Genomic DNA, 24,421 nt, shown 5'->3' on the forward strand with positions numbered 1-24,421 from the left:
ATAGATCAAACATGAGCAGGAGGCAATTAGAGAAGTAAAAATATTCGAACAATACAAAGCATGGCATGGTATACTACTTGCAATGACAACACAATATGTACTAGAACATTATAATTGGTAGTGAAGGGTAAGGCAAAGTTGTAACATATAGATAAGTAAGAAAGTAGGAAGAATTAGAAAGTAAGGTGATTGATTTGAAGAAAGTTGCATGTGAGGTCAGAGAGATGGTTAAATATTCTCTCAGCTAGGGTAGGAGTGGATAAACATGGATATACTGCCTCATTTTTTTTTTTTGAATTATATTTTTATTAAAGGTTTTGTCATACAGAGAATACTGGCAAATTCAAGGTGGAATACAAAAGTAAACACAAAATCAAACAACCCCCCCCCCCCCGGAAATTAACCCCACACCCCCCAAAAAAAAAAAAAATAGCATAAGCATAATCAAAGTCAAAGTTCCATGGCAACACCCGGAGACAAATTGCAGGGTTACACAAATTCAAGGAGTGCTATGTGGCTCCTGACAAAAAAGGTCTAAACGAGCCCAGGTCCTCAAAACAGACTTAATGTTTCGACGTCTATGGGCCAAAATTGTTTCATATTTTCTGATCACCATTCATTATAATTCAGGTACACATTATTTTTCCAATTGGAGACAATTAAATGCAAGGCAACAGCTAGCAGTATGTTATACAATTTCTTATCAGACTCCAAAAGAGGGATAGTCGGACAAGAAGCTCGTAAGATCACAACCTCATAAGAGAGCGCAGTGGACTCAGGCAAGTGAAAGATAAGACACATTTTTGACCAAATTAGTTGCCAGTAAGCTCTGACGTTTTTACAGTAGAAAACCATATGTGCCAGTGAACCATCTCTTTCTTGACAAGACCAGCAGTTGAAGTTGACACTCTTAGTGATTCTGGCCACTCGAGCAGGAGTCCAATAGGCTTTGTGAAAGATGAAATATGAGGATTGAGATATTGCTGCTGACTTCGTGGGACGTATGGAGTTAACCCAGAAAATAGACCAATCAAATTCAGATGCATCCAAACCAAATTCCGCTTCCCAAGTCATCCTCAATGGAGCAACTGCATCGGCATATAGATCCTGAAGTTTTTTATATAGCAGAGAAGCCTTCTTACGACCTGATGTAATGGTGTGACAAAAGGAGATAAACTCTGAAGGATTCGAGATAAGTGAATTGGAGACCTGAAAGGTTGAAATATATGTGGAGATGTCCTTCCATGTGCTAGAATCTAGCAAAGAAACATTATACAATGCAGACAGAGCAGCAGGCGATAACAGAGTACCAGCAATATACAGTTGCGACAGCTGCCATACACCCCTCTCTTGCCATTCCGCTGTTTGAGACTGCAGGAGACCAGCTGGAAAACCAGAGTTATACCAGAGAGATATATCCTCCAAAGAGATAGCACGGATTCCAAGGCCAGCCCTAAACGTACGGATATCTGAGGCAGAGGCTTTTAACAGCCGAATGCGTCTGGTATAGGGGTACAAATCTGCATACGGGAGAAGAGATAAAGGGCAAGGGTGCACCAACGCTGCCTCAAAAATCTGCCATCGAGGCGTGAGATGAGATACTTCCCTTTGGAACCACCGTAAAGACTGGGCAAGCCGAAAAGCCTTGTGATAGTGTTTAAAATCAGGAACATTAAGACCTCCCAAGTCTTTCGGTAATTTAAGCTTCTTGAGCGCAATGCGGGGAGGCTTCTGCCTCCATAGGAACTTAATTAGGAGGGAATCAAGCTTGTTATAGAGTGAGTTGGGAAAGGAGAGGGGGGTCATACTAAAAATGTAATTTAGTTTTGGAGCCAGAACCATCTTGATAGCCTCTACCCTCCCCCACCACGTTAGATATAGCGGAGACCATACATTTAGGATGGAAGCAGTTAAAGATAAGATTTGGTCCTTAATGAGGGACAGACTTTGATCGACAGATTTGGAATACCATACTCCTAAATACTTAATTTTGTGAGGCTCCCAGGAAAATGGGTATTGAGATACCTGAGCTCTATGCACGAAGGAATTGAGCGGAATTATGGCTGACTTAGACCAATTTATCTTATAACCAGACAGAGAAGAAAAAGAATTGATTACTTCCAATACACTGGGAAGAGAATTTGGTGTGGTATATAGCAATATATCATCAGCATAGATGGAAAGTTTAAACATCTCCCCTCCAACATAGACACCAGAAATATGTGAGTGAGCTCTAATAGCTATAGCTAATGGCTCCAAGTCAATGTTGAAAAGGAGAGGTGACAATGGACAGCCTTGTTTTGTGCCTCTTCTAAGAGGAAAAAAGTGAGAATTATTACCATTCACTCAGATTGAAGCCTTTGGATTAGTATACAAAACTTTAATCATTTTAATAAAGGATGGACTAAAATTAAACCAAGCCAAGATGTGAAACAAGTAAGGCCATTCAATTCTATCAAAGGCTTTCTCGGCATCAAGTGAAACCGCTAGAAAAGGCTCACGAAAGCCCTCAACATGCGCCAGAATATTCCAGAAAAGTCTAGAGTTATCGCTAGCCAATCTATCTACTGTAAACCCATTCTGATCCCTATGGATTATGTCTGGAACAATATGTTGAAGGCGGAGAGCCAAGATTTTTGCATAAATTTTGTTATCTATGTTAATCAGAGAAATAGGTCTATAATTCTCAACTTTGGACGGGTCTCTGTCTGGTTTGGGTATAACAACAATCGTGGATTGGTGGAAGGAGCCATTTTGACCCTCATGCAATAAGAGAGAATTATAGAGGGTTTGCAGCTTGGGCGCCAGAAAATCCGCAAACCTCTGATAAAATTCTACAGTGAAACCATCATTTCCTGGTGATTTACCTAGAGAAAGAGAATGAATGGCATCTAGAATCTCCTTATGGGAGATTGGTTGTTCTAAAGCATGATTTTGAGAGACATCTATAAGAGGCCTATCAAGATGGTTCCTAAATTCCCCAAAGGGCCCCACAGAAAATTGAACTTCAGAATCATATAATTTGTTATAGTACAATTGGAATTGCTGGGCAATGGCATCATCTTTGACGTGTGTGACCCCCGAGGAGTCAACAATTTGCGAGATCCTATTCCTGCTTTTTTTAGTTTTCAAGTACTGCGCAAGAAGGTGGCTTGCTTTATTACTCTCAGCATACAATGTGGATTTATGAGCATGAATAAGGTCCAATGCCTCCCTTGAGAGAGTGGTATTTAAATCATATTTTAATTTCTGCAAACTCAAAAGAGTAGCCGGTTCATTATCTACAATGAACTGATTTTCCAACAGCTTAAGTTTGGCAGTTTTCTCCAGCAGGTCCATTCTGCGCCTACGATTGGCCATGGCAGAATAACTAATGATATGACCTCTGACAGTAGCCTTAAAGGCATCCCACCACAGGAGAGCTTTATGCTCCTCTAAGAGATTAAATTGAAAAAACTCATCCATTTTAGACTGTATAAATTGAATAAAAACGTCATCCTGCAACAGCATGGATTGAAATCTCCAAGACGATTTACTCTGGACTGGTAAGATATCAGCTAACTGAAGAGATACTGGCGAGTGATCAGAGAGAACATCTCAGAATTACATACATGAGGTAGTAAATTAGTGGAGATTAAAAAGTAGTCAATCCGTGAATAACTGCCATGAGGAGGAGAGTAAAAAGTGAAACCCAGGTCTGTGGGATGGAAAACACGCCAAGGATCTAGAAGACCCAGGATCGTCTTAAGGTCCTGGATCTTGTAGAGAGCTTTCGCCACCCTAGAGAGACACTTGGATTTTCTGTCCAGAATAGGATCTTGCACCTGATTGAAATCACCACCAAGGAGGATACGGTCGGATCCAAAGGAAACAATCTCAGAGATTACACTGTGAAAAAACGAGGGAGAGTCAGAGTTTGGGGCATACAAGTTTCCTATTAACAACTGGAAATCCCGCAGTTGTAAGTGCACCAATATCCATCTTCCCTCATTATCAGAGCATTGCTTTATAATGGAAAAGGAAAGTGATTTACGCACTAGAATTGCAACCCCATTCTTTTTAAATGCAGCAGAGGAAGCAGCAACAAGAGAATAGAACTGATCCTGGAATCCGACTACATCAGAGGCCAAGAGATGAGTCTCCTGAACTAGAACAATGTCAGCCTGCAGTCTCCCGAAGTACAGCAATACCTTCTTACGTTTTATAGGATTGTTTAATCCTTGCACATTAAGAGAAATTATTTTCATTTATAAAAAAAACGTGCAAGTGTGGTGGTAGCGAGTATAAACTTGAACAGCAGCGGAGAGTACCTCATGGCAAGAGAAAGAGGCAATGGAGTAACAAATGGTACCAATGAAAGTGTAACCTGCCGGAAAAAACAGGGACCAACAAAAGTACCATTGGGATTACATATGAACACATGCATGGTAACAACCCTATGTGAGCCACATCGAGCCTGCAAATAGATGGGACAATGTGGGATGCAAATACAGCAAATTAATATTGCAAGAGAAAAAAAATCCACCTGACCATGCAACATGGATGGCAACACAGGAAAACTGTTGGAAAAAGGCACCATGTTAAGCACATTATGGAGGAGAAAAGACAAATCAGACAAAGAAACTCCAGCAGCACTGCAGTGAAGACCCATATACTCAGTTTAGTAAGATGAAACATAAATAACAAGAGTGAAGTTTCAAGTATGGGTGAGCATATGAAAACTCTAATGAAGCCATCCAGCGTACCTGCAAGAGAAAAGACTTGTAATCACAGGTATTGCCATGGAAACTGCATAATGAAGACCAAATGAAACATAATTCAAACAAAAAACAACCCCTGAGAACAGAACAAACAATAAAAAAGCTACAAGCAACCATATAATAACAAGAGATCATGAGAGTGGAAAGGAGAGCTGAAGACCGCCCCTACTACATACAAGAAACTAAGAACTAACATCCAGCTGGAAAAATATGCCAACAATGAGTAGAATATAATTAAATAGATTCAGGTCTTCAATGAGTCCAGAAAGGAAGCCAAAAGTTGTGGGTCATCAAAATTTCTGGTGGTATTGTGCACCGTCACTCGCATCCGTGCCAGGTAAAGAAGCCCATACTGCGCTCTGAGGGCTTTCAGCCGATCCCTGAACTGCAGGAAAGCCTTTCTTCGTTGAACCGTTGTTTTATTCAGGTCCGGAAAAATTAAAAGTTTCGCACCCTCATGCGCAAGCGGAGCCTTAAATTTAGCTCTCTGCAGGATAAGTAACGCTGTCGGGTACCGAAGGAATTTAATCACTATAGGCCTCATTTTAAAACAGCAAGGCACAATAAAATCAGAAGGAAAAACAGACCCTCCGCTCAGTTTTGAATCTACTCGATTGTAAAGGGAGTTTTGGGTAGGGAGAGAGAGGGTGTCTATCTGGAGGGCGAAACCGAGTTATATTTATTGGATGGAGCAGTTAACCGCTAAACAGCATCACTGTACCCCTAAATGGAAAAAGATCTGGGGTCCCTTGAAGAACTTTAAACTGGCATGAAGAGTACTTCCTGTACTCACCTTGGGGGGGGGGGGGTTAGTGTAGGGAATAGGGTGGATTAGGGATTTAGGGAGTTCTTGCGATAGTCAAAAAATGTTTTGAGGTTTCTGTATTGCTTAGGGTTTCTCCCCTTGTACTTTGCTCTATGGTGTCATATTGGCTTGTTTGTTGCTTATTTTGACTGTGTTTAATAAAACCGTATTTAAATTACAAAAAAAAAACAAAAAGAAAGAAGGGAGAAAGAGAGAAAAGGAAAGAGAAAGTGTGTGTGTGTGGGGGGGAAGTATAGCATGAGTTAGCATAGGCATCGATAATGGGGCAGCATTTCATGGCAACTCAACAGTCCCCCTAACCCTTCATCCTCCCACCAAATGCCAATTTGAAAAGATGGGTCTTAAGTTCTGCCTTTTTTTGCTGTCCTTAACTAGTTGATGGTGTAAATACTGGCTCTACCCAAGCTCTGTCCATGGACCAGCCCAGCACTAACCAGACAGCGCAGGGACAGAGTGTGGTGATTTTCAGCGGTACTGTCCAGTTAAGCGCTTCTGAAAATCACCAGTTAGGTGGCCAGAAGCGATTTAACCAAGCAGAAACCTCCCCTGCCCAGTTAAATTGCTTTGAAAATTGGGTGGTATCAGTCTACATGACTCCAGTTTTTTTCCAGAATCAACACACTTACATTGGGGAGGGGGGGGAGTCAATGTGGGCTACTGTTATTTTGCTGCTAACTCCAGTTAGTGGTAAAATAACCCTTCTTAAACAGTAGCCCACACTGACGTTTCCCATTAACAACCTGTGCAAAATCCCCTTAGCAGAAAAAAGATGCCACTATAAGTGCTTTCTGAAAACAGTGGGATGTCTCACCTCCCAGCAGACTTCTCACTCCACCCCACCCCCCACCCCGTCCCCATACACTTTCACCACTTTGCTACATGCTTAGTAACTGTTTTGAAAATGCACTCCTACAACACTGGCACACACTAACATCTGTACCCCAGGCAAGGAAAAACAGGAAGCAGCTGATAACCAAAGAATGGAGAAGGAAATAAGGACCGATATAGAAGGAAGTGCAACACTCCTTCCATCTGCCCTTACGCTGCAGATGGGTGTTAAGTATGAGAACGTCTAAACGCTGTTCCACACTCACCTTATCAGTGATTATAGCAACACTGGAGGCGCTGACTGTCATCGAAACGACGGCTCGAGCAATTCCCACCACAGCCACCACGAACACCTGGAAAAGGCACCCCAGATCACTACATTTATACGAGACATTTATACCCCGCAAAATCCCAATGGAGCTTCTTGCGGTTTACAAAAGATTGTGTCACTGAGCATTCCCAGAGAGCTACAAGTAGAATACGTTCAGTCTAATAAAGTACATTTCATTTCTCATGAAACTGGTTAAAAAGGTACTTTTAAGAGCTTTCTTAAAACTTTTAGATTGAGTCAATACTCAAATATTTAAAGGTAAAGCGTTCCGGTGCTTGATAGATTGGAATAAAAAGAAACCATTAAAAACTGATCTATAAATTACTCCCTTAGGATCGGGGTATTGTAATAGTAATGCCAGTGTATTAGAAGGAACACCATTTCTATGAGAAGAGACTATTAAATCAGACAAACACTCAGGAGCTAATCCATTTAAAACTGAAAAAGTAAGCGTGAATAATTTAAATATAGCCTGAGCCCTGACAAGCAAACGGCAAAGCCGACTCATATTTTCAGCCTTGACAGATCAGTCTGGCTGCCGTATTCTGGTAAGTTTGCAATCTCTTGTAGAGCCCCTCAGATATTCCCACCAATACAGAATTACAATAATCTATGCGAGGTAAAAGCAAAGATTGGGCAGGAGTCTGAAAGGATTAAAACTCAAGTTAGATCTTATTCTTCTAAGCCTTTTCATTGTGTAAAAGCCTTTAATCACTTGACTAATGCGGGTTTCAAAGGATAAATATTTATCAAAAATCACCCCCAGTGCATAAGTGTTGCCATACTGGGACAAACCAAAGGTCCATCAAGCCCAGCATCCTGTTTCCAACAGTGGCTAATCCAGGTCACAAATACCTGGCAAGATCCCCCCAAAAGTACAAAACATTTTATGCTGCTTATCCCAGAAATAGTAGATTTTCCCCAAGTCCAATTTAATAATGATCTATGGACTTTTCCTTTAGGAAGCCATCCAAACCTTTTAAAAAAAATTCTGCTAAGCTAACCGCCTTTACCACATTTTCTGGCAACGAATTCCAGAGTTGAATTGCACATTAAGTGAAGAAAATTTTCTCCGATTCGTTTTAAATTTACTACTTTGTAGCTTCATCTCATGCCCCCTAGTCCTAGTATTTTTGGAAAGCGTAAACAGACGCTTCAGGTCTACCCGTTCCACTCCACTCATTATTTTATAGACCTCTATCATATCTACCCTCAACCATCTTTTCTCCAACCTGAAGAGCCATAGCCGCTTCAGCCTTTCCTCAGAGAAGTCATCCCATCCCCTTTATATCGCCCTTCTCTGCACCTTTTCTAGTTCCACTATATTTTCAATTGTTTTACCAACTGAAAAGAAATGTTGTTCACAGACAAAGCAGAAACTTCAAAGGGTTTAAATAAATTATCCAGAACTATAAACTTAGTTTTTTCATTGTTTAGCTATAGTTTGAATACAGGAGTCCACTCATTCATTAAACCATGGTCAATCCTATGTGTTATTTCAGAAAAAGATTTGGTAAATGGAATAAGTATCGTAATATCGTTTGCATAAATACAGGTACGAAATCTATCTTTAACAAAAAGGATGAGTTTCGTTCCTATGTTTTTCCTATACGACATCTAGGAGTTTGACTGAAATTATGTAAATATAGCTTCCATTTACTCTACATATAATAAAAATATAATTGCCATTAGATGCCAGAAAATGTAGTGGGATCCAAGAGGAAGAAAGACTGTCAGCCCTTTTGACTTAGTATGATCGATTCTTAAGAAATCCCCCCTCCCCCCACCAATCCACTGAAGGACAGCTCCACATAGTCTATAAAAATCAAGTAAAGATAGTAGAATCTCATGATTCACCAAAGTCAAAAGCAGTCGACCTATCAAACTGCATTACTTTATGTGTGCTTAACCTTCTATATAGCACTAAATCCTAGGAGAAAAATAATGTTCATCCCCACCATATCACCCACTAATTTAATTTAATCTGCTGCATTTGTATCCCACATTTTCCCACCTCTTTGCAGGCTCAATGTGCCTTACATTATGCCGTAATGGCAATCACCATTTCCGGAATCAGAAATACAGAGTAGTATTGCATTTAAAGTACAGAAAATATAAGGTAAAATTATGTATCATACCTGATAATTTTCTTTCCATTAATCATAGCTGATCAATCCATAGACTGGTGGGTTGTGTCCATCTACCAGCAGGTGGAGATAGAGAGCAATCCTTTTGCCTCCCTATATGTGGTCATGTGCTGCCGGAAACTCCTCAGTATGTCGATATCCAAGCTCCATCCGCAGGACTCAGCACTTAGAGAATTACACCCACGAAGGGACACTCTGCCCAGCTCACCACCGCTGAAACGGGGGAGGGGAATTAACCCAGCTCATCCCCACACGTGGGGGAGGGGAATCCGTCCAGCTCATCCCCGCGGAGCGTGGGAGGGACACCACACCCGCCGATGCGGGGGGATCTGGCTTATCCTGCAACCGCAACCGCGGGAGGAGCTGACTGACCCTAACACCGCCGAAGCGGGAGGGGTACAAAGCTGCCCTACTGCCGCACGAAGCGGGAGGGAGTGCCGGCAGAATTTAAGTCTCAATCCAGCCCCGTAAAACGGAGGGGAGAGGAATGCAGCAGCTCACTGTAACACAAATTCGTCTCAACTCTTGAAGAATCCATTGAAAAACTTGAACACGAAGTCCTCCTGAACAGGAACTGAAGACTAAACTTGAACCTGAAATGCAACCAGAATATAAACAATACAGATATCTGGGAGGGGCTATGGATTGATCAGCTATGATTAATGGAAAGAAAATTATCAGGTATGATACATAATTTTACCTTCCATATCATCATGCTGATCAATCCATAGACTGGTGGGATGTACCGAAGCAGTACTCACCCAGGGCGGGACATAGAAATCCCTGACCGCAACACTGAAGCTCCAAACTGGGCCTCCGCCCGAGCAGCCACAGTCAAGCGGTAATGCCTGGAGAAGGTATGGGCCGATGCCCAAGTTGCCGCCTTGCAAATCTCCTCCAAGGAGACGGACCCGGCCTCTGCCATCGAGGCCGCCTGAGCTCTAGTGGAGTGAGCCTTCAGCTGGATAGGCGGCACCTTCCCCGCGGCCACATAAGCCGCTGCAATGGCTTCCTTGACCCATCTTGCCACTGTAGGCTTAGCAGCCTGCAGACCCTTACGAGGACCTGCAAACAGGACAAACAGATGATCCGACTTCCGGAAATCATTGGTCACTTCCAAGTATCTGATGATGACTCGTCTCACATCCAGATATTTGAGAGCAGAGTATTCCTCTGGGTAGTCCTCCCTACGAAAGGAAGGGAGACAGAGCTGCTGATTCACATGGAAGCGAGAAACAACCTTGGGCAGGAAGGAAGGCACTGTGCGAATAGACACTCCTGCCTCAGTGAACTGCAGAAAGGGCTCTCGACATGAGAGTGCCTGGAGCTCGGAAACTCTTCTGGCTGAAGTGATAGCCACCAAAAAGACTGCTTTCAACGTCAGGTCTTTCAGAGATGCCCTCGACAAGGGTTCAAAAGGCGGCTTCTGCAAGGCTCTTAGCACCAGGTTGAGATTCCACGCAGGCACCACTGAGTGCAGAGGAGGGCGTAGGTGATTAACTCCCTTGAGAAAGCGCACCACATCTGGCTGCGAAGCCAGGGAAGCACCCTTCAGGCGGCCCCTGAAGCAAGCCAGAGCCGCTACCTGGACTTTAAGGGAACTGAGCGACAGGCCTTTCTCCTGACCTTCTTGCAGGAACGCCAACACTGAAGAAATTGGAGCAGTGAAGGGAGAAAGTGAGCCTGCTTCACACCATGCTGCAAAGGTACGCCAAACCCTGGCGTAAGCAGTAGAAGTAGAGCGCTTCCTCGCTCTTAGCATAGTGGCGATGACCTTGTCTGAGAAGCCCTTCTTTCTCAGACGCTGCCGCTCAATAGCCAGGCCATAAGACCAAAGGGGGAGGGATCCTCCATCACCACGGGACCCTGATGCAACAGGCCCTGCTCCACTAGCAGCCGCAGAGGATCGTCCACTGAGAGCCTGATCAAGTCCGCATACCAGGGACGTCTGGGCCAGTCCGGACCCAGCAGGATTATCCGGCCCGGATGCTTTGCCACCCGGTCTAGCACCCTGCCCAACATGGGCCAGGGCGGGAACACATAGAGAAGCTCCTGTGTCGGCCACTGTTGGAGAAGAGCATCTACTCCCAGGGATCGAGGGTCCCGTCCTCTGCTGAAAAAGCGCGGCACTTGGCAATTGGCCGATGACGCCATCAGATCTAGGCTCGGCTGGCCCCAGCGCTTCGTGATGTCCAAGAACGCCTGAGCAGATAGCTGCCACTCTCCGGGATCCAAGGTATGGCGACTGAGAAAGTCCGCCTTGACATTCATGACTCCGGCAATGTGGGCAGCTGACAGCTGTTCCAGGTTCGCTTCCGCCCACTGGCATAGATTCATGGCTTCCTTGGCTAGAGGGGCGCTCTTAGTACCTCCCTGGCGGTTGACATAGGCCACAGCCGTGGCATTGTCCAACAGAACCCGTACTGGCTTCAACGCCAGTACCGGGATGAACTCCAAAAGCGCCAACCGAATGGCTCTGAGTTCCAGGAGGTTGATAGACCACTTTGCCTCTGCCGGAGACCAGAGCCCCTGCGCTGTCCTTCCAAAGCAGTGGGCTCCCCAGCCCGACAAAGAGGCGTCCGTCGTGACGACAATCCACTCCGGGGTCACCAGAGGCATTCCTGTAGACAACTTGTCTGTCTGCAGCCACCAGCTCAGCGCCTTGCGCACTGCTGGGTCCAAGGGAAGGCGCACAGCATAATCCTCCGACATCGGAGTCCAGCGCTGCAGTAGAGAGAGTTGTAGTGGTCTCATATGAGCCCTGGCCCAGGGCACTACTTCCATCGTGGCCGTCATAGAACCCAACAGCTGCACATAGTCCCAAGCCCGAAGAGGAGAGGCTACTCGGAACTGGTCCACCTGAGCCTGAAGTTTGACAATCCGATTGTCTGGCAGGAACACTCTGCCCACTTGGGTGTCGAATCGAACTCCCAGATACTCCAGGGACTGAGTCGGGCGCAGCTGGCTCTTCTCCCAGTTGATGATCCACCCCAGGGAGCTCAAAAGAGCAACCACCCGGTTCACAGCTTTGCCGCACTCTGCATAAGAGGGGGCTCGGATCAACCAGTCGTCCAGATAAGGATGGACTTGTACTCCTTCCTTTCGCAGGAAGGCCGCGATGACCACCATTACTTTGGAGAAGGTCCGCGGAGCAGTAGCCAACCCGAAAGGGAGGGCTCTGAACTGGAAGTGTCGGCCCAGGACTGCAAAACGCAGAAAGCGTTGATGAGGAGGCCAGATGGGAATATCCAGGTACGCTTCCTTGATGTCCAAGGAAGCCAAGAACTCTCCTGCCTTCACTGCCGCTATAACAGAGCGGAGAGTCTCCATGCGAAAGTGCCGCACTTTCAAGGCCCGATTGACCCCTTTGAGGTCGAGGATAGGTCGGACAGAACCTCCTTTCTTTGGTACCACAAAGTAAATGGAGTAACGTCCCTTGCCAATCTGATTTTCTGGCACCGGAACGACCGCACCCAGGCGTATCAGGTTGTCCAAGGTCTGCTGCACTGCCACAGCTTTGACCGGAGACTTGCAGGGAGAGAGTAGAAACCCGTCTCTTAAGGGTCGGCAGAACTCTAGCTTGTAGCCGTCTCTGATGACTTCCAGCACCCAAGCGTCTGAAGTTACCCTGGTCCACTCGCCCAGAAACGAGGACAGGCGTCCTCCAATTTGCACTGGGCCATGGACCAGGACCCCGTCATTGGGTACGAGACCCTGGGGGAGGACCGGAGGGCGCACCTCCGGGACGGCGGTCTCTGCGAAAGGAATGCTGCTTGGGGGAGAAGTTCCTCTTGAAGGAAGAGGGGGCAGAGGAGCCCGACTTGCCCGGGCGGAACCGACGGGCTTCCTGAAACCGTCCTCTGGAGATACCGGGGCGAGCACTGGCCCGAGCCCTGACCTCTGGTAACCTCTTGCCCTTAGACGTGCCGAGATCGGTCACAATTTTGTCCAGCTCGACCCCAAAGAGCAGCTTGCCTTTAAAAGGCAACTTAGCCAGGCTAGACTTAGAGGCGTGGTCCGCAGACCAATGTTTCAGCCAAAGCCACCGCCGCGCAGAGACTGTCTGAGCCATACCTTTAGCCGAGGCTCTCAAGACATCATACAGCAAGTCTGCCAAATAAGCCAAGCCCGACTCCAGGGCCGGCCAATCAGCCCTCAAGGAAGGATCCGAGGGGGAAGCCCGCTGCACAATCGTCAGGCACGCCCTGGCCACGTAGGAGCCACAAACTGAGGCCTGCAAACTTAAGGCAGCCGCCTCGAAGGACGACCTTAAGGCCGCCTCCAATCTTCTGTCTTGGGCGTCCTTTAGGGCCGTGCCACCTTCCACCGGCAACGCCGTTTTCTTAATCACCGCAGTGATTAAAGAATCCACAGTAGGCCAAAGAAAGGCCTCACGTTCACTTTCAGGCAAAGGATAGAGGCGGGACATAGCCCTAGCCACTTTGAGGCTCGCTTCCGGGACATCCCATTGAGCCGAAATTAAGGTGTGCATGGCATCATGCACGTGGAAGGTTCTAGGTGGGCGCTTCGTCCCCAGCATAATGGCGGAGCCAACAGGGGCTGAGGGAGAGACGTCCTCCGGAGAGGAAATCTTTAAAATGCTCATGGCCTGCATTAACAGGTTGGGCAAATCCTCTGAGCGAAAGATCCGTGCTGCAGAGGGGTCATCCGCTCCATCCGAGCGGGAATCCGTCTCCTCCAAGGAATCCCCAAAGGACCGTTGGGAGAACTCAGATACGCTGCCCTCATCTACATCAGAGGAAACAGCGTCCTCTAAGGCCTGGGAATCCATCAGAGGGCGTTTACTTCCGGGGGCCTCAACCCCTTTATCGGACAAGGGAGAAGGGGCAGCGTTCTGCATAAGGAAGGCCTGATGCAGCAGCAAAATAAACTCGGGGGAGAAACCCCCCAGACTGTGCACTTCAGCAGCCTGGGCCACAGCCCAAGACGCACCCTCAACCGGCGCTCGTAAGAGCGGGGGAGAAACATGCTGCGCATCCAAGATGGCGTCCGGCGCGACACTCCGCGAAGGAGCCGCGCGGGAAGAACGGCGCTTAACTTTAGCCGCTTTTTTGCCGTCGCCCAAATCAAGGGCGGCCATGGCATGAACGTCTCCCAGCTCAAGGGCGGCCCAAGAAGAAGCCGTCCGAGCAGAGTGGCCGGCCAAGATGGCGGAGGCGAGCAGCAGGGGATGGGCGTTTATGGCGGGAAAAACCGCCGCACCGGAGGAAGACCCGGGACACTGACCGGCCTCCGAACTGACACCCAACAAGGGCGAATCAGACTTTAATACCCCCGCATCCCCGCTAGGAGCGCACACGCGGTCCGGGGAGCGATTCTTCGCGCCCTCGCCCTCCGACGCCATAGGCCACGTGGAGATCAATCGGGGAACCCCCTGCCCGCTATAAAAAAGGTAAAAATTACCTGCTTCTCGCTCCGAGCTGTAATGACCTGGTGTCCCAGTGAGTAGCTGCAATAAACGTTTAAATAAACGTCGAAATAAACGCCTTTAAGGACGTCCAAAATTTTTTTTTATTTTTTTTTTTTTAACGGAGGCAGCGGGAGGGGGGAGAAAAGGAGGGACCTGGCGCCACCAGGTTTGCACTTGCTCAAGAAGAGCCCTCAACCCCAGGCACTCAACAAAACCTAAAAATTAGGCTTGGAGGCCTAGCCAGAGCTGCTGCTGTGTGTGACCACCACCTGCTGAGATAGAGAACATACTGAGGAGTTTCCGGCAGCACATGACCACATATAGGGAGGCAAAAGGATTGCTCTCTATCTCCACCTGCTGGTAGATGGACACAACCCACCAGTCTATGGATTGATCAGCATGATGATATGGAAAATGAATTAGGAGTAAATAAATATACAGTTCATTTCAGGCAATGAAAATCAAGGGGTGAAATATAAAGTTCAATAGTGACAATGTGATTGAATTAAACAAACAAAAAAAAATAACAAGAGTTCAATGTTAACTTGTTCTGATAAAGTTTTGATGTCAGGACATTTATGAAGGATCCTTTTGATAAGTCTTTTTCACTACATTTTCTGGCACCTAATGGCAATTAATAGAAGCTATTTTCATAATTTCAGTCAAACTCCTAGACGTCATTGAGTCCTGTACATAATGTTTTCAAAGATCTCCCTAATAGTCACAAGTTTCTACAAGCCTTTTATTTTTATCTCTTAAGTTCTTAATATCTCTGTGTCTTAGAAAGTACAGTGCGGTGTTATAAGAAGGCAATTACATTCAGCTGCAGTTAAGTAATTCCTTGTCCCCAGAGGGCTCACAATCTAAGTTTGTAGCTGAGACTTGAACCCTGCCTTCCCTAGTTCTCAATTCACCGCTCTAAGTCATTAGACTCCTTCACTCATACCGTACAGCCCAACCATGAAAACAAAACAGATCATGTTTGCTACCACTGTAGCTAGAAACAAACAATCCAAAGTCTAAAGTTACTATGTAATACTGTCTTCTGAAAACCAAGCATGTGCCATGGAAAGAACCCTCCAATGCTCTCTCCCCCATCTTCTCACATTCCTTCCCAGGGCAACTCTTCTCCAGAATTATACCTGTGAATTCTGAGATTGTTGGCAGAACTCTGCCACTCTCTCCCCTCAACCCCACCCCACATCTCCCAACTGGTCCCCTTCTCTCCTGCAGACAGACAGACACTCTCCCCAGCACAGTTAATCTTCCTGTACTGCACACCTCTCATATGCATGAACTATGCAGCACAAAAAAATGTGCTTTTTTGTTAGACACACAGGAGGTCAGGTACAGTGTGGTTCAGGAGGAAGAGGACACTGGTTTTCAGCACACTTCTCGTAAGCATGAACTATGCAACACACAAGTATATAAGTATTGCCATACTGGGACAGACCGAAGGTCCATCAAGCCCAGCATCCTGTTTCCAACAGTGGCCAATTCAGGTCACATATACCTGGCAAGATCCCAAAAAGTACAAAATATTTTATGCTGCTTTTCCCAGAAATAAGCAGTGGATTTTCCCCAAGTCCACTTTAAATAATGGTCTATGGACTTTTCCTTTAGGAAGCTAGCCAACCCCTTTTTTTAAACCCCGCTAAGCTAACCGCCTTTACCACATTCTCTGGCAACGAATTCCAGAGTTTAACTACATGTTGAGTGAAGAAACATTTTCTCCGATTCGTATTAAATTTACTACTTTGTAGCTTCATTGAACGTTCCCAAGTCCTAGTATTTTTGGAATGGGTAAAACGGATGCTTCAAGTCTACCCTTTCCACTCCACTCATTATTTTATAAACCTCTATCTCCCCTCAGCCGTTTTTTCTCCAAACTGAAGAGCCCTAGCCACTTTAGCCTTTCCTCATAGGGAAGTTGTCCCATCTCCTTTATCATGCTTTTTCGTTAGACACACAGGAAGCACACAGGTGGTCAGGTACAGTGTGGTTCAGGAGGAAGAGGACACTGGTTTTCAGCTGCTTTCCTCTTCCCACTGGCTCTCTGCATTACTGTGTTCATGTGTGTCATCACTTGCAAAAGCTGCAGTGATGGTTATCAGCCGGGAACCATGCACCAGATCTCTTCTGGAACCCTGTAATCACTGACCCTAAATCTGGTCACCATATATAACTATTACACAGTAAATGAGACCCTCCTCTGTCCAGTGGCTGACACTGTCCCTGCAGAACTCTCAGCTGGCTCAGGTAATTTAATTCGCACCCTTTGCATGACACTGCCTCGGAGACATTAAGCCAGCCTAACTCACGCTCTTGAAAGGGCAAAAATGAGTTCAACTGTAAGACTACCACACTCACATAAAATAACCTTCAGCGTGATTCTTCTGATCCTGGCTTGTACTTACCAGTACATAGAAAGTCATGAAGATTGGGCTGGAGTTGACCCGAATTTTTCCTCTTGCCGAGGGTAATTTCCAAAGCAGGAATGCAAAGAAAAGTATATTAGGAATCAGAAGTGCAAGATCCCAGTATCGTACTCTGTGGGACAAAAATAAAAAAACAAACGTAAACTCTTGCACGCTGGACTGAACCTTATTCTACTGCTCCCTTCACTGCAAAATATAAACGCAAAACACAATAATATAGCAGATAATGGCAAAAAGGGCAGCCAGCTCAGTCAGCCTATCCTGCAGAGAGAAATGCCAGCTAATTGGTAGGAGGAGATTACTCCATATTTAAGTTTGCTTTGTGAAGTGTGACAAAAAATAACTTTTAACCCTTTATAGTTGTGTTACACTATACTGAAAACATCAGTGTCGTTTCCCCGATTCCTTATCCTGCAGCCAGCCATTGAAACCCAACCGCTATCAACCTACCAGATCCATGCAGCTGATATGAGCAATGCAATCAGAAAATACTAAAATAAGCACAACATATAAAATGCAAGTAGAAAATCACATTTTGCTGCCTTTAGCTGGGGATCTGTTCTGCCTATTTCAGTGGAGGCCAGAGTCACAGAGTAGCACATGGGCTTCTACCCAGGTGGCTGTAAGAGTAATGTGGCACAAAGCAGTTAGCGAATTTAGTCTTTTCTAGATGAAAGGTTGCAACAGTCTATACTGGATGGCAGTCCTCATTTTCCTCAGATATCCATCTGTGGCTAAACAGGGGTGTTACTCCCCCCAACTGCCTGTAAGACTTCCTTTCTTTTTTGCCTGCAGGAAGGGGGCAGCCTATCTGCTTTCTCAAGTTAGCCTCTATACAGGCAATGCGATCACCGATGCTGTGCACGGAACACAAATTCTATAAGGGAACCCTGGCAAAAGTTGGCATCCGTGTGCCTCCATTTAGATGCGCCCACTACACCAGGTCCATGGCTGGCATAAATGAATGCACCTCATGTGGCGCTTTAGTATTCGGTAAGTTGGAGCCCATGTTCCTCCCCAGCAAGTGACCCCTTGTATCACGTACATTACAGAATACCGCTGAGCACTCACATGCGGAACTGCCAGCATTCTATATATGTAGCTGCCCAGCCACAGAATGAAGGAGTAAGTGGTGTTCTGACCCTTGCAAAGATAAAGCAGATGTTTTTATTTATGTTTAAGCGAGTTTGATATACCACCATTCTGTTTTATTGTGAATCTATTCTGGAGCACGACAATACTTTGATATGAGTGCTTTAATAAGGATTTAAACTCTGTGGATTTATCTGCAGCCAAGTCTCTGTTAAGAGTTCTATTTATTTTTTTTTGATTTTATAGAAGTCTTTATTGAACATTGCAAAAGCAATACAATATTCACTCAATGCACGACTCAATACAATTGTACAGTATCCAACAAGCTTTACATGAGTGTGTAACAGTAATACCATCCAGTCAATGACAATGTTAGAATAAACACCAATTCTACTCCAAGTTTTTTTTAAATTTTTTTTAAACTTATAACTTCCCTTATTCTACTCCCCCTCCCCCCTCCCCCCTCACCTTCCCGAATGCTCTGTCATCATACTGATTAGTCTGAACAATTTTTTAGAAAGGGTTCCCACACCCTTTCCCATGCAGGCAATGTTTTCGCTCTCTGGGCAGTCAATCTCTCCATTTCACATATGTAGCGCACCTTAGTGTTCCACCTCACCATTGAGGGTACTAAAGGTGACTTCCAGTGTTGTGCTAAATTCAAACGGGCTGCGTGCAGAGATCCTCTCAACAGAAGCCACTGATCTGAGGTGAGACCTATTGGTCGCTGCCCAAATAAGAAGGTTAGAGGATGCCACCTCACAGATTTACCTACCCACTTCTGAGTACGTGCTTGTATCCCCTTCCAGTAAGCCTTTGCTTTGGGACAAGACCACCAAATGTGCCCCATTGTACCCTCTCCCCCACAATTTCTCCAACATTCCTTAGGCACTTTAGCATACATGTGGTGCAATCGAACCGGGGTCAGATACCATCTATACATTACTTTAATAGCGTTCTCTTGCATATTCACTGCTCGAGCTGATTTCAAAATCTTTTTCTCCAGTGTGACCCAGTCCGCCTCCGGTAGTGTGAAATGTAGTTCTTGCTCCCACCTCCTCCTATGTTGTACATATGGTCTGGCAGTAGCCATCAACTGTGCGTATAAGAAGGATATCAGCCCTCGTTCGATCTTAGAGTCTACACATATTTCCTCCAGTGGGTGCGTATCCCGCTTCAGACTGCTTTTGTATGCCTGTGCTGTCAAAAAGTGTTGTACTTGTGTGTAAGCATAGTGATCCGTTTCCCTGAGCCCAAAATCGTCCACCAGCTGTACAAAAGGCACTATTTTCTCCTCTTGATGCATCTGTCCCAGCAAATCCAGTCCCTGCTCTGCCCATCTCCTGAAGGTGTTGTTTCCTATACCTGGCTCAAACATTGGGTTTTCTGCTATGGGAGCTAAGCCCGATACCGGTGGTTGACGTTCTATGAACATAAGGTCCCAGTAATAGAACGTGGCCTGTACTGTGGGCGGGAACATGTCAACTCTTCCCCTATATTTCTGAGGTAGCCACATTAAATGGGCTAATTTCCGTGATCCCACTAAATCCTGTTCAATGTCAATCCACAATTTATAACTATCTTTCCTAAACCAGTCCACCGCCGCTCTGGTCTGTGCTGCACAATAGTACCAGAACAGATTTGGCACACCCAGCCCCCCTAGCCTTCTACTTTTGTAAAGAAGAGCCCGTGATAACCTTGGTCTTTTCTGATTCCAAATAAAGCGAATCAACCTATCTTGGAGACCAGAAAAAAAGGCTCGGGGTATTTTTAATGGAAGAACCTGAAATAAATATAAAAGACGGGGCAAAATGTTCATCTTAATCGCCGCGATCCTCCCGAACCACGACAATCCCATATTAGCCCATCTGTCTAAGTCTGTTTGCACCTCCCTCTTCAGAGCTGGGTAATTAGCTTCAAAAAGGCCTGATAGGTCATTCGTGATCTTGACTCCTAAGTAACATATTGCATTCTTCTCCCATTTAAATGCAAAAGATGTCTTCAATGTCTCCATCAATCCCCGTGGGACCCCCACAGCCAAGCCCATAGACTTGCTGGCATTCAATTTGTAACCCGAGACCCGTGTATAGTCCCTTATTTCTTTCATTAAGTTAGGCAAGGAGACCAGTGGGTTGGTAAGTGACAGCAGCACATCATCTGCGAATAGCGCAATTTTATACTCTTGCCCTCTTACCTGCACTCCAGTAATATCGTTATTCTCACGTATAGCTGCTGCCAGAGGTTCCATCGCCAGGGCGAACAGTAATGGAGACAGCGGACACCCCTGTCTAGTTCCGCGCCCCAAAGCGAATGTCACTGAATTCCCCCCGTTTACTCGCACACAAGCCCTCGGCAAGGAGTATAAGGCCTGGATCCAGGCTCTAAAATGCTGTCCAATTCCCACTCTATGCAGGACCCTATCTAAATACCCCCAGTGCACCCGGTCAAACGCCTTCTCTGCATCCAGACCGAGTAGCACTGCGGGCCTTGCTTTTTTCTGCGTTGTGTATATAAGGTCTATTGTGCGGCGTATATTATCCATGGCCTGTCTCTTGGCTATGAATCCCACTTGGTCCGGATGGATCAAACTGGGGAGCACCCTCCCCAGACGGTTAGCCAGCACCTTGGCCAGGATTTTGACATCTGTATTCAAGATCGAAATGGGTCTATATGAGGCACATTCAATATGATCCTTGCCTGGTTTTGGTATTACCGCCACCCATGCTTCCATCATAGACCTGGGGAACGGTGCCCCCTCCCTGACAGCATTGATTATCATCGTCAGGTAAGGCGCTAATTCCGTCACGTATGCCTTAAAGAACTCATTCGTGAAGCCATCTAATCCCGGCACCTTCCCCCTTGGTAATGCTTTGACTACTTCTATCACCTCCTTTACCGCCACTGGGTCCTCCAACTCTCTCCTTTGTGTATCAGAGAGAGCCGCTAGCCCCCTAGCCTGTAAGTATCCCTCTATTTCCCCCGTCTGTACTGTGGCATCCTCTCTGTAGAGGTTCTCATAGTATTGGGCAAAGCTATCCCTTATCTGTGCTGATTTGTGCGTTATGCCCCCCCCTGCATCTCTAATTCTTAAAATATGTCGATCTGCTCTCAGCTGTCTCAATTTGTTAGCTAGCAGGCGTCCAGGTTTGTCAGTGCAAGCGTAGTGAACCTGTTTCATCCTTGCACTCACAAACTTCAAACTATCCTCATGTAGCCCCGCTATTTCTAATCTCACCTCCTGCAATTTTCGATAATCAGCTACTGAACCTGAAATTTTGTACTTATCTTCCAGTGTAGCCAGTCTATCCATGCAACGTACCAGCCTCTGGCGATGTACTTTGGCATTCTGACTGGCACACTTAATGAAATGTCCTCTTGAGACTGCCTTGAATGCATCCCACACGGTACCCAATGTAGGCCCCGAGTCCAGATTGATATCAAAGTACTCTCTAAGTAAGGGGATAAAACTAGCTACTGTTTCAGGATCCTGCAGCAAGTTGTTGTTAAATGTCCATCTTTTATCTCGCTCCTCCTCCTTCAGGGAAGGAACAGCAAGCCAGACCGGGGCATGGTCCGATATTGTGATATGACCTATCTCAGATTCTTCCCCCCCTTCCGATAACGTTTTGTCAAGAAAAATGTAGTCCAATCTGGAGTAAGTGTGATGCACTTGGGAAAAAAAAGTAAAATCTCTCCCTCTGGGATTCCTCAAGCGCCACCCATCGTACAGCCCCATCCCCTCAACAAGGTTATTTAATGCTCTAGCAATTCTACAGTCTGTCTGGGAAGGAGGAGTCGATCTATCCAGGCCAGGCTTCATGGTCGCGTTAAAATCCCCGGCCACTATCAGCTTCCCTCTGGCAAAGGCCTGCAGCTCCTTCTGAAGGTGCCGGAAAAAACGCTCCTGTCTTTCGTTGGGCGCGTATACGCTAACCAGTGTATACTCCTCCTGTTCCAACCTAATATGTAAAAACAGGAATCTGCCCTCCCTATCTCTTCTAGTGTGTAAGATCTGGACTGTGGTATTTTTGTGGAACATTATGGCTACCCCTCTTTTTTTTACTCCTAGGGCATCTGAAGCACACACCACCTGTGGATAGCATTTAGAGTACAATAGTTTCTCATGCTTTTTTAAAAGGTGTGTTTCTTGTAAAAACACCACTTGTGGTTGCGCGAGACGCAGTTCACGCCAAAGGGCGTGCCGTTTATAAGGAGAATTTAAGCCCTTTATATTATAAGTGAAAAATTTATAGCCCACCATTTAACAATTCTGTTCTGTCAGCATGTTCTAAGAAAGGTGTATACCCAACCCCCCCTCCCCCAGCCTCCCCTCTGACTTTCTTCCTCCCTCCCTCCCCCCCCCCTTTAACATCCACTCACCAGACAATACCCTCTGGCATTGCATGGGTAACCAGAGGAAAGCGGCCGCAAAGGCCAACGCCCCACCCAGTTCTGTCCCCCTCCTTCACACGTGCCCCCCATTCAATTATACAGCATTTGAGCACCTCCTCCTCCTCCCTACCAGCTCACCTCATATTAAGCAACTTTCATTCTCACGCATTCACTCTTCCGTTCAACCTCAAGTTAAACCTTATGAACAGTCCACTCTTGACCAAAGTCCTCTTTGTGCTTTCAAGTCTGAAGTCTCGCTGTCTTCTCATTCACCGGGACTCTCTTCCACTTTTGCATGCGTGCTTTTGTTGTCCCCGCCATCTCCGTGGGCACCGTCTCCGACTTTGTCAACCCTGCCTCATGTAGGCTTTTCCAGGCATCTGTCACCTTCCTTGTCCTGCACTGTTGCCCCTTGATCGCAAAGCAGATAGCAAATGGAAAGGCCCATCTGTAAGCGATCTTTTCTTTGTTCAGTACCTCAGTCACTGGTCGCATAGCCCTTCTCTGCATCAGTGTAAACACCGAAAGGTCTTGAAATACTGAGATCCTGGCTTCATTGTATTCCAGGGTTGAAAGCTGCCGGGCTTTTTGCCACAGCATCTCCTTAAATGTATAAGAGGTGAATCTCACAAGTATGTCTCTGGGTCTATTTTCAAGTCTCTGGCCCTGCACTCTGTGTGCTCTGTCCATGGCTGCTGCACTAGGGTCCCAGGCCTCACCCATAATTTTTTCACATAGGTTCCTCACCAGCAGTTGGATATCTTCCATATCTCCGCTTTCGGGGACTCCCCGGAACCTCAAATTGTGTCTTCTTCCTCTGTTCTCAAGGTCATCCATTTTATATTTAAGTTCATCATATTGTTCTTGTTGCTTTAGAATGCGTGAGTTCATCAAGCTGTGCTGCTCTTCCTGTTCATCGAGCCTTTCCTCTATGGTCTCTACTCTGCCACCCAGCTCCCTAAGGTCCAGGCTTATAGCGTCGACGTGCTCCAGTATTTCAACTCGGGAGGCCTTTATTTCCTCTCTAATCGCGTCCAGGCATTTCGCCAAATCCGCTGGGGAATGCTCCCTTCTAGCCGCGGGACTCGGCGCCACGTGTTTAGCCGGCGCTTCTGAGTCCGCCATGCCAGGTGAAGCTGGGCGCGAGAGGTTCTTCCCGGCTTGTTTCTTCGGCGGTTTTTCGCTTACCCGCTGTGCCGCCGCCGCGGTTTTGCTCATTTTGTGGAGCTCGATTTATACCTCGTCCTCAAATGTGGTGCTGGTCTATTTTTTTTTGCGAATGGCGCTTTTGGTGCTGCTTAACGTTGGGGGAGTGCGGGAGCTAACAGGCTAGGCAGCCATTCACCTCCGTGACGTCACTTCCTCCCCCTCCGTGACGTCACTTCCTCCCCAAGAGTTCTATTTATATAGACTGTCCATCCCCTTTGGAAGCAGGTTGTTTTTTTTTTATTTTTGTTTAATTTAGTGTATCTGTTAGTACAATAACTCGTTAGAGTCTTATTAAGAAATAGATATTTTTCAGACTGCTTTTGTAATAAACATACACGTTTCTCTTTTGTTTTCCCCCCCATCACCTCTTGTTTCATGTTAATTATAGTTGTGTTGTACATATACCCACATATTGCATTTCCACATCAGCATCTCAGAGCTGAAAACTGCCGACACAAAATTTGTGTTAAAAAGGACCTTCCATAAAATTAAATGCCATCCCAAATATGCAGGTAGAAGGTTCAACTCATCTTCCTCCTGCCCTCTTCTGTACTGCACAGAAAATGTCAGCAGAAAAGAACTGCTTGTTCTACCCAACAATATCTGTCAACAGTGTTGTGGTCTTCTCCCTACCTCCACTACTTTCAGCCACTGATATGGCTCCTGTAGCTCATCACCCCTCTCAGCAAAAAAGCATTTTCTAACATTCCTTTTGTACTTCCACATGTCAACCTCTTGTCTGATCTTTTCGTTGCATGTAAACTGTTACCTCCTATCACTAAGACTGATGTGAAAGTGGAGTTCTGAGGTTTTTTTCCTCCCTATTGTCATTATGCTTATTTTGCTTGTTAGGTGGAATCAGTTTTTACAGAAGAGTTTCTTTTACGACTAATTTATCTTTTCTGTCCTTTGATTCATTTTTTGTATTGACTTTACCAAAACCTGACAGATCTCCCCTTTCCTTTGT

The 24,421-nt window shown here is 45.9% G+C and overlaps 1 protein-coding gene across 1 annotated transcript in view; it reads right to left on the reverse strand.

Annotated features, from left to right (window-relative positions):
* Positions 1 to 24,421, reverse strand: part of TPRA1 (transmembrane protein adipocyte associated 1) — a 50,092-nt gene that overhangs the window by 15,709 nt on the left and 9,962 nt on the right. The window contains exons 3-4 of the mRNA XM_030207045.1: positions 16,741 to 16,873; positions 6,681 to 6,767 (exon numbers count right to left, since the gene is read on the reverse strand). Coding sequence (XP_030062905.1) covers positions 6,681 to 6,767; positions 16,741 to 16,873 — 220 coding nt within the window. The remainder of the gene's footprint in view (positions 1 to 6,680; positions 6,768 to 16,740; positions 16,874 to 24,421) is intronic.

This window comes from Microcaecilia unicolor, chromosome 6 (assembly GCF_901765095.1).
Source record: "Microcaecilia unicolor chromosome 6, aMicUni1.1, whole genome shotgun sequence".
NCBI lineage: Eukaryota > Metazoa > Chordata > Amphibia > Gymnophiona > Siphonopidae > Microcaecilia > Microcaecilia unicolor.